Raw genomic sequence first — 12,380 nt, 5'->3', positions numbered from 1 at the left:
GCTACGATTGCAGCCCATCAAACACGACATATGCTACGTCTCCACGTTTAATGTGCCATATGGTATCATGGCTTTTAAAGGCTCCAGCATTATAAACAGATTTACAATCACCGTTCCAAATACTTTACACACTGGCATCACATTGTACGCACATGGATGGCCCGAAATCCACAGAGCAGCCACGTGATATACATATGGTTTTCATGATAAGGCCGTATTTTTTTTTTAATAATAATAAATAATACTATTATTAATAAAAAGGTGTAATTGCAGGAGACTCCCAGCAGCAGATGTCCTCCGCGTGCCCAGACCTGCCGGATGGAATGTCAATCAGGAAGCAGGGCCTCCTGTTACAACCTGCCCCAAAGCCGCCAGGTGAGACGGGGCCAGCTGATGGGCAAACGATCCCACCAAGTACACAAATTCACCATCATTTTGCTAATACGTTCCTCCTAAAATCCCTCTTAAGACTTATATATGATGGAGGTCACTGGTATTTGTTTATTCTTTTTAGAATGTTGAAACTTTAAAAAATAAAAATAAAAATAAAACAGTTGCAACTTTTTTCACAAACTTTATCCTCGACTACAGGACGGTCCGTACACAATAAATGCATAATTAGACCCCTCAATACTTTTACCCAAAACTAAACCTTGTATACCATGGTGTAGAAGCTATAGAAAAAACTATTTTTTTTTTTTATTTTTTTTTTAAATAATAATACAACTACAGATTGGGTTTACACTATAAAATAAAGAGTATTTCCTCCCTTTATTCATATAGATAAAATGTATCATAGCAGTAGGGCCTTGGCTACAGTGTAGGGATTGATCCAAGTATCTACTCACCCTTGTTCTCCTGCTGTTCCTGGGGAGTCCTGGTGCCCAGAGCTCCTGCTGAGGAAGTAGTCCTTCTATGTCCAGTCCCAGCTGGTAGATGCACTGCCTCAGTCAACAACTTCTAAAGCTTTTTGAAAACACAGTGGCAGACAAAAGAGGGAGAACCTGCCTAACCAGAGACTGTTCCAGCCCAGTCTCCACATGCTCTCCTCCCCCTTCCCATGCACATAGCCCAGCCCCAACCTGCCTGCTCATACTGGGCTTATTCACTGCAGCCAGCCTATTGCAGCCCCATAGGGCGGTACTATTCTATAGCAACCAGGGAAGCATTATGTCACCATCCAGCTACTACTAGGCTTGTGCAGATGTCCGTTTAATATCTCGCATTCGCGCTATCCGTGCCTTTAACAGATAGGATTTGTCCCCAAGAATGGGATCCAACTCCACTGGTCCATGGAAAAATTTGGATCATGCTCGGATAACTTAACGTTGCGGAATATATTAGCGCTATATAAAAATAAAGATTATTATTATTATTTTTTATTATTTTTTTTTTCTCTCCACCTCGGAGAAAATTGGATCAAACTCTAATCGGACCAATTTTCTCGCCTGCACCTAACCTGATAGTGAGAAGTAATCAATAGGAATACACAATATAGGATATAACAATTTATCGAGGATGCACATTTTTGCAGTGTCCCCATCGGGGTCCACTTCTGCCTTCAAAGCAGGTGGAATTGTGCACTATGGTTCTTGCACAGGGACAAATTTGCAGTAATAAATATTTTTTTTCAGAAAGAACAAGTGTAAATCACTAGGATATACCACGTCTTTAGGCTTTGAGTAAAATAAATAAATAAACATGTGCACAGCAATGTCATTTTTACATTGCTGCGCACTGGCAATTTTTTGTGGCGGATTTCTGCATGAAAAAATACATGATTTCAAAGATGAAAGTCGGATACATAGAGGGCATCTAAGTGCTGCTTTTTTGCTTTGTTTTTTTTATGGACCCACAGGCTTTTTGGCGAGTTTGATCAAAATTAAATATACTGTATGAAGATCTCAGATGCTTCCCCCTTTTTTAACTCACACTTCCCCAAAAAATGTAATTTTTTAACCAAAAAAAATCATTTTACCACTGTATATCTACCCAATCTAATAGTGCACGTTCCCCAATGGCAATATAACAATATATGTAAATCACCATTACTGTATGAACAGGAGTTATATATTTTTTGTAGGAACGTCCATGGTTATTTCTCTGTCACACACATGTTGTAGTTTCTATGAACATCGCAGTTTCTTGATAGTCTGTAGATACTACTAGGCTATGTTCACACTTTACATTTTTGCAACTTTTTTGTCTGCCGTTTTTTTTTTATGCTGATTCTAGATGTCATTTATCTATAATACATGTTTAATAAAGTTAATTTTTATTCATTAAAACACAGTAAAAACATGTGTTTGATTTTTTGCAGCATTTTTTGCACTTTCTCATTGCTTTTTATAGGTGAAAAAAGTGTCAAATAATTCTGAAAAGATCGGCATGTTCAAGATTCAGTCATTTAAAAAAAGCTTTGTGTGCAGGAGATTTCTGAAGTCTCAGAGCTTTGGTTTGTACTGTAAAAAGCAGCTTTTAATTTACATTAAAAAGTTAGGAAAAAACCCTCTGCAAAAACGCAAAGTGTGAACGTAGCCCAAGAGAAGCCATTACTAGTGCAGTTTTCTGCAAAACACATAGGGGGGATGACCATTCTTTTCTGGCAGCACGGATGAAAAGGGCCAATACAAGTCCATAGGTTCATGAAAAACACGTACAGCATCTGTGTGCCATCCATGTACTGTCCAACATTGCAACGTATGGGAGAAGCTTCTTCCTTCCTTCCTTCCCACACTGATGTTAAAAACGGACAATCGGATGGTAAAAAAGACTAATAGTGGCAGAACACGAACGAGGCCACCAAGGGGCCCTTGAGTGAGTAGGGTCCGGTGCATGCTTTCCCCCATATTGCGATTTCAACTATATCAGCATCTTAGATGCTGATACAGTTGAAACCAATGATGGAGGAGAGAGCGTCACATGACTGGAGACTGCATTGCATTCTATATGGCTGCATTATACTCTATGGGGCTGTATTATACTCTGTGTGGCTGCATTATACTATATGGGCCTGCACTATATTCTATGGTGCAGCTTTATATTCAATAGGGCTGCATTATATTCTATGGGGGCTGTGCATTATCTAGTATAGGATCTGGATTATGCTATATGGGGCTGCATTATACTCTTATGGGGGTGCATTATACTCCTATGGGGGCTGCATTATACTTCTGTGGGGCTGCATTATGCTCTTATGGGGCAGCATTATATTATATGGGGCTGCACTATACTCCCAAGGGGCTGCATTATACTCCCTTGGGGCTGTATTATACTCCCATGGGGCTGTATTATACTCCTATGGGGCTGCATTTTATTCTAGGGGGGCTGCATTATACTTCCAATGGGCTTCATTATACCCCTATAGGGGCTTCATTATACTCCTGTGCGGCTGCATTATACTATATTGGGCTGCATTATACTCCTGTGGGGGCTGTTTATGAAGGTCTATGGTGTGCATTGTACTATATGGAGTACTATGGGGTGTGTATTTTTTCTGTATGGAGAACTATAGGGTGTGTATTATACTATATGGAGGACTATGGGGTGCATTATACTTTGTGGAGGACTATGGGGCATATTAAACTTATCGAGCAAAATGCTGCCTATTCATTGAGTGATTGGATTCTTTACACTGGAACAGAAATCACTGTTCTCGGCAGCACATCACCCGGTGAAAACAGCAGAAGTGCTGCTGATAATAACATGACACTGTATGGGGACACATTGATCTAATAGTGATTGTTCTGTGCCCTTCATTCTTCTTCTGCCGGTGTGAAGTGACCGAGAAACAAACGTCGAACGAATTCAATATTGTTAATCACAACCATTTAATGTCCTGAACTCTGTGCATGTAAATACACCCGAAACGTTACTGTGTGATGGTGCAATATGGGAGCATTTGTGGCCAATCTTTAAACTTTTGTCTAAAACCGGCCCTGCAGGCATGCTAATAATATTGATAGCAGTGGAATTGGCTGATAATTATTTAATGTACATGATATGACTATGTTACCTAGAAGGTGGGTGCCCACCAATTCTATAGCTCCGGGGATCTTCGCTAGCCCGGATCCTGCCCTGTACATGATGTTTCGATTGTCATCTCTATTAGTAATGCAGGTAGATCATGTTACAGAAAATGACATGATTACGGTATTTTATCATGTACATTGTCATGCAAAACGTGCACGGTAGCTGTACACACTGTACGTGGTCACACACAGTCCTGGCTCTGTGCTCTTACATTCAGACAGACTGACGCACAGTTACATTGTCATACTTGTACACATGCCAAGATGTAAACACTGAGGAGACACAGCGTGACCCGGCGGCATCATTCCAAAATGTGCCGTCACCACAGTTATATCAGGTGACTTAGATTTTCCTCGTCTCTGCACTAAATGCAGCAGCCAAAACCATTTTTTGGTTATCAGTGGAACGATACAATACAAAACGTATTCAATCTGTACAAAACAAGCAAACATTGCATCCAGGTAAGAGAGAACCAAATTCTGGAGAAAGCAGACGCCCTGCGGGACAATGGGTTCTTCACAATCAGATTTAATTTCATGCTTCGATGATGTGATTCCTGGCCGTGAGAATATTTGATGCTGGCGCTGAGATTTCGTGTTTCCTCCAAATTGCAATAAAAATTGTAAACATAGTCAGAGCAGAGTATAGAAGTGGGCATCAATGTCCAAGTGGTCGCACTATGCAAAGATCTCACTCAGAATGATCTACAAAGATATGTACAGTGGGGAAATAAGTAATTGATCCCTTGCTGATTTTCTAAGTTTGCCCACTGACAAAGAAAGACATGAACAGTCTATAATTTTAATGGTAGGTTACTTTTAACATTGAGAGATAGAATATCAAAAAGAAAATCCAGAAGATCACATTGTATAAATTATATAAATGTATTTGCATTTTGCAGTGAGAAATAAGTATTTGATCAATCTGGCGAACAAGACTTAATACATGGTGGAGTTCATACTGATATATTGTACTGGCACTGCTACATTGTACGGCCCCCAGAAGAAGCCTACGCGAAACGCGCGTAGGGGCTGGCGTCTCCACACATTTACCACGACTGATATGGGTGAGGTCCAGGCATAGATTTTTAATAAATCTTTTTCTACTACTTTTACACTATTTGTAACTCCAAGCGGAGCAATTAATGCTTTACTATTAGTATACTTACTGTATTGCGTCTGTGACCTCAAGTCGTTGAGTGTAGGTTTTATGTGTGGGGTTGTTACCTGTTTCCTTACTAACTCTTTCATAATCAGATGTATTGTACTAGCTGTTCATTTGAATTTTTAATTTCCTATGTTATTTAATAAATGTTACTATTTTATACTATATTGGCAGCTCTTTGACTCCTTTTTCGTATGGCGATGCTACATTGCATCATCCTGGGCTTTATACTGATACATTGTACTGGCATTGCTACATTGTAACATCCTGGGCTTCATACTGATACATTGTACTGGCACTGCTACATTGTATCATGCCGAACTTTATACTGATACATTGTACTGGCACTGCTACATTGTAACATCCTGGGCTTCATACTGATACATTGTACTGGCACTGCTACATTGTATCATGCCGAACTTTATACTGATACATTGTACTGGCACTGCTACATTGTAAAATCCTGGACTTCATACTGATACATTGTACTGGCACTGCTACATTGTAACATCCTGGGCTTCATACTGATACATTGTACTGGCACTGCTACATTGTAACATCCTGGGCTTCATACTGATACATTGTACTGGCACTGCTACATTGTACCAGCCCGGACTTTATACTGATACATTGTACTGGCACTGCTACATTGTACCAGCCCGGACTTTATACTGATACATTGTACTGGCACTGCTACATTGTACCAGCCCGGACTTTATACTGATACATTGTACTGGCACTGCTACATTGTATCATCCTGGACTTTATACTGATACATTGTACTGGCACTGCTACATTGTAACATCCTGGACTTCATACTGATACATTGTACTGGCACTGCTACATTGTATCATCCTGGACTTTATACTGATACATTGTACTGTCACTGCTACATTGTACCAGGCTGGACTTCATACTGATACATTGTACTGGCACTGCTACATTGTACCAGCCTGAACTTCATACTGATACATTGTACTGGCACTGCTACATTGTACCAGCCTGGACTTTATACTGATACATTGTACTGGCACTGCTACATAGTACAATCCTGATCTCCATACTGATACATTGTACTGGCACTGCTACATTGTACCAGCCTGGACTTCATACTGATACATTGTACCGGCACTGCTACATTGTACCATCCTGGACTTTATACTGATACATTGTACTGGCACTGCTACATTGTACCATCCTGATCTCCATACTGATACATTGTACTGGCACTGCTACATTGTATCATCCTGGACTTCATACTGATACATTGTACTGGCACTGCTACATTGTATCATCCTGGACTTCATACTGATACATTGTACTGGCACTGCTACATTGTACCAGCCTGAACTTCATACAGATACATTGTACTGGCACTGCTACATTGTACCAGCCCGGACTTTATACTGATACATTGTACCGACACTGCTACATTGTACCAGCCTGAACTTCATACTGATACATTGTACTGGCACTGCTACATTGTAACATCCTGGACTTTATACTGATACATTGTACTGACACTGCTACATTGTATCATCCTGGACTTTATACTGATACATTGTACTGGCACTGCTACATTGTATCATCCTGGACTTCATACTGATACATTGTACTGGCACTGCTACATTGTACCAGCCCGGACTTTATACTGATACATTGTACTGGCACTGCTACATTGTATCATCCTGGACTTCATACTGATACATTGTACTGGCACTGCTACATTGTACCAGCCTGGACTTTATACTAATACATTGTACCGGCACTGCTACATTGTATCATCCTGGACTTCATACTGATACACTTTACTGGCACTGCTACATTGTATCATTCTGGGCTTTATACTGATACATTGTACCGACACTGCTACATTGTATCATCCTGGGCTTCATACTGATACATTGTACTGGCACTGCTACATTGTACCAGCCTGGACTTCATACTGATACATTGTACTGGCACTGCTACATTGTAACATCCTGGACTTCATACTGATACATTGTACTGGCACTGCTACATTGTATCATCCTGGACTTCATACTGATACACTTTACTGGCACTGCTACATTGTATCATCCTGGGCTTTATACTGATACATTGTACCGGCACTGCTACATTGTACCAGCCTGGACTTCATACTGATACATTGTACCGGCACTGCTATATTGTAACATACTGGACTTCATACTGATACACTGTACTGGCACTGATACATTGTACCATCCTGGGCTTCATACTGATATATTGTACTGGCACTGCTACATTGTACCAGGCTGGACTTCATACTGATACATTGTACTGGCACTGCTACATTGTACCAGCCTGGACTTCATACTGATACATTGTACCGGCACTGCTACATTGTACCATCCTGGACTTTATACTGATACATTGTACTGGCACTGCTACATAGTACCATCCTGATCTCCATACTGATACATTGTACTGGCACTGCTACATTGTATCATCCTGGACTTCATACTGATACATTGTACTGGCACTGCTACATTGTATCATCCTGGACTTCATACTGATACATTGTACTGGCACTGCTACATTGTACCAGCCTGAACTTTATACTGATACATTGTACTGGCACTGCTACATTGTACCAGGCTGGACTTTATACTGATACATTGTACCGACACTGCTACATTGTACCAGCCTGAACTTCATACTGATACATTGTACTGGCACTGCTACATTGTAACATCCTGGACTTTATACTGATACATTGTACTGACACTGCTACATTGTATCATCCTGGACTTTATACTGATACATTGTATTGGCACTGCTACATTGTATCATCCTGGACTTCATACTGATACATTGTACTGGCACTGCTACATTGTACCAGCCCGGACTTTATACTGATACATTGTACTGGCACTGCTACATTGTATCATCCTGGACTTTATACTGATACATTGTACTGGCACTGCTACATTGTATCATCGTGGACTTCATACTGATACATTGTACTGGCACTGCTACATTGTACCAGCCTGGACTTTATACTGATACATTGTACTGGCACTGCTACATTGTACCAGCCTGGACTTCATACTGATACATTGTACCGGCACTGCTACATTGTACCATCCTGGACTTTATACTGATACATTGTACTGGCACTGCTACATAGTACCATCCTGATCTCCATACTGATACATTGTACTGGCACTGCTACATTGTATCATCCTGGACTTCATACTGATACATTGTACTGGCACTGCTACATTGTATCATCCTGGACTTCATACTGATACATTGTACTGGCACTGCTACATTGTACCAGCCTGAACTTTATACTGATACATTGTACTGGCACTGCTATATTGTACCAGGCTGGACTTCATACTGATACATTGTACTGGCACTGCTACATTGTACCAGCCCGGACTTTATACTGATACATTGTACCGACACTGCTACATTGTACCAGCCTGAACTTCATACTGATACATTGTACTGGCACTGCTACATTGTAACATCCTGGACTTTATACTGATACATTGTACTGACACTGCTACATTGTATCATCCTGGACTTTATACTGATACATTGTACTGGCACTGCTACATTGTACCAGCCCGGACTTTATACTGATACATTGTACTGGCACTGCTACATTGTATCATCCTGGACTTTATACTGATACATTGTACTGGCACTGCTACATTGTATCATCGTGGACTTCATACTGATACATTGTACTGGCACTGCTACATTGTACCAGCCCGGACTTTATACTGATACATTGTACTGGCACTGCTACATTGTACCTGGCTGGACTTCATACTGATACATTGTACTGGCACTGCTACATTGTACCAGCCCGGACTTTATACTGATACATTGTACCGACACTGCTACATTGTACCAGCCTGAACTTCATACTGATACATTGTACTGGCACTGCTACATTGTAACATCCTGGACTTTATACTGATACATTGTACTGACACTGCTACATTGTATCATCCTGGACTTTATACTGATACATTGTATTGGCACTGCTACATTGTATCATCCTGGACTTCATACTGATACATTGTACTGGCACTGCTACATTGTACCAGCCCGGACTTTATACTGATACATTGTACTGGCACTGCTACATTGTATCATCCTGGACTTTATACTGATACATTGTACTGGCACTGCTACATTGTATCATCGTGGACTTCATACTGATACATTGTACTGGCACTGCTACATTGTACCAGCCTGGACTTTATACTGATACATTGTACTGGCACTGCTACATTGTATCATCCTGGACTTTATACTGATACATTGTACTGGCACTGCTACATTGTATCATCGTGGACTTCATACTGATACATTGTACTGGCACTGCTACATTGTACCAGCCCGGACTTTATACTGATACATTGTACTGGCACTGCTACATTGTATCATCCTGGACTTCATACTGATACATTGTACTGGCACTGCTACATTGTACCAGCCTGGACTTTATACTAATACATTGTACCGGCACTGCTACATTGTACCAGGCTGGACTTCATACTGATACATTGTACTGGCACTGCTACATTGTACCAGCCCGGACTTTATACTGATACATTGTACCGACACTGCTACATTGTACCAGCCTGAACTTCATACTGATACATTGTACTGGCACTGCTACATTGTAACATCCTGGACTTTATACTGATACATTGTACTGACACTGCTACATTGTATCATCCTGGACTTTATACTGATACATTGTACTGGCACTGCTACATTGTACCAGCCTGGACTTTATACTGATACATTGTACTGGCACTGCTACATTGTATCATCCTGGACTTTATACTGATACATTGTACTGGCACTGCTACATTGTATCATCGTGGACTTCATACTGATACATTGTACTGGCACTGCTACATTGTACCAGCCCGGACTTTATACTGATACATTGTACTGGCACTGCTACATTGTATCATCCTGGACTCCATACTGATACACTTTACTGGCACTGCTACATTGTATCATTCTGGGCTTTATACTGATACATTGTACCGACACTGCTACATTGTATCATCCTGGGCTTCATACTGATACATTGTACTGGCACTGCTACATTGTACCAGCCTGGACTTCATACTGATACATTGTACTGGCACTGCTACATTGTATCATCCTGGACTTCATACTGATACATTGTACTGGCACTGCTACATTGTACCAGCCTGGACTTCATACTGATACATTGTACTGGCACTGCTACATTGTATCATCCTGGACTTCATACTGATACATTGTACTGGCACTGCTACATTGTATCATCCTGGACTTTATACTGATATATTGTACCGGCACTGCTACATTGTATCATCCTGGACTTTATACTGATATATTGTACTGGCACTGCTACATTGTATCATTCTGGGCTTTATACTAATACATTGTACCGGCACTGCTACATTGTATCATCCTGAGCTTCATACTGATACACTTTACTGCCACTGCTACATTGTATCATCCTGGGCTTTATACTGATACATTGTACCGGCACTGCTACATTGTACCAGCCTGGACTTCATACTGATACATTGTACTGGCACTGCTACATTGTATCATCCTGGACTTTATACTGATACATTGTACTGGCACTGCTACATTGTATCATCGTGGACTTCATACTGATACATTGTACTGGCACTGCTACATTGTACCAGCCTGGACTTTATACTGATACATTGTACTGGCACTGCTACATTGTATCATCCTGGACTTTATACTGATACATTGTACTGGCACTGCTACATTGTATCATCGTGGACTTCATACTGATACATTGTACTGGCACTGCTACATTGTACCAGCCTGGACTTTATACTGATACATTGTACTGGCACTGCTACATTGTATCATCCTGGACTTTATACTGATACATTGTACTGGCACTGCTACATTGTATCATCGTGGACTTCATACTGATACATTGTACTGGCACTGCTACATTGTACCAGCCCAGACTTTATACTGATACATTGTACTGGCACTGCTACATTGTATCATCCTGGACTTCATACTGATACACTTTACTGGCACTGCTACATTGTATCATCCTGGGCTTTATACTGATACATTGTACCGACACTGCTACATTGTATCATCCTGGGCTTTATACTGATACATTGTACTGGCACTGCTACATTGTATCATCCTGGACTTCATACTGATACATTGTACTGGCACTGCTACATTGTACCAGCCTGGACTTTATACTGATACATTGTACTGGCACTGCTACATTGTATCATCCTGGACTTTATACTGATATATTGTACTGGCACTGCTACATTGTATCATTCTGGGCTTTATACTAATACATTGTACCGGCACTGCTACATTGTATCATCCTGAGCTTCATACTGATACACTTTACTGCCACTGCTACATTGTATCATCCTGGGCTTTATACTGATACATTGTACCGGCACTGCTACATTGTATCATCCTGGGCTTCATACTGATACATTGTACTGGCACTGCTACATTGTATCATCCTGGACTTTATACTAATACATTGTACCGGCACTGCTACATTGTATCATCCTGGACTTTATACTGATATATTGTACTGGCACTGCTACATTGTACCAGCCTGGACTTTATACTAATACATTGTACCGGCACTGCTACATTGTATCATCCTGGACTTTATACTGATACATTGTACTGTCACTGCTACATTGTATCATCCTGGGCTTCATACTAATACATTGTACTGGCACTGCTACATTGTACCAGCCTGGACTTTATACTAATACATTGTACCGGCACTGCTACATTGTATCATCCTGGACTTTATACTAATACATTGTACCGGCACTGCTACATTGTATCATCCTGGACTTTATACTGATACAGTGCCTACAAGTAGTATTCAACCCCCTGCAGATTTAGCAGGTTTACACATTTGGAATTAACTTGGCATTGTGACATTTGGACTGTAGATCAGCCTGGAAGTGTGAAATGCACTGCAGCAAAAAAGAATGTTATTTCTTTGTTTATTTTTTTTTTTAAATTGTGAAAAGTCTTTTCAGAGGGTCATTTATTATTCAACCCCTCAACCCACCACAATTCTGTTTGGTTCCCCTAAAGTATTAAGAAGTAGTTCAGGCACAAAGAACAATGAGCTTCACATGTTT

At 40.6% G+C, this 12,380-nt stretch overlaps 2 protein-coding genes across 3 annotated transcripts in view; one reads left to right on the top strand and one right to left on the bottom strand.

Annotated features, from left to right (window-relative positions):
• LOC143770261 (MOB kinase activator 2-like) overlaps positions 1 to 1,073 on the bottom strand; it is a 30,859-nt gene extending 29,786 nt beyond the window's left edge. Inside the window, exon 1 of the mRNA XM_077259727.1 lies at positions 849 to 1,073. The gene's annotated coding sequence lies outside the window, so the exon portion shown is untranslated. The remainder of the gene's footprint in view (positions 1 to 848) is intronic.
• Positions 1 to 12,380, top strand: part of LOC143770262 (uncharacterized) — a 72,032-nt gene that overhangs the window by 13,287 nt on the left and 46,365 nt on the right. For both annotated transcript variants that reach the window (XM_077259729.1, XM_077259728.1), the window contains exon 2: positions 274 to 375. In XM_077259729.1, the coding sequence (XP_077115844.1) occupies positions 274 to 375 (102 nt within the window). The remainder of the gene's footprint in view (positions 1 to 273; positions 376 to 12,380) is intronic.

The sequence above is a fragment of the Ranitomeya variabilis genome, chromosome 4, assembly GCF_051348905.1.
Source record: "Ranitomeya variabilis isolate aRanVar5 chromosome 4, aRanVar5.hap1, whole genome shotgun sequence".
Lineage (NCBI taxonomy): Eukaryota > Metazoa > Chordata > Amphibia > Anura > Dendrobatidae > Ranitomeya > Ranitomeya variabilis.
This window is presented reverse-complemented; position numbering and strand designations above follow the sequence as displayed.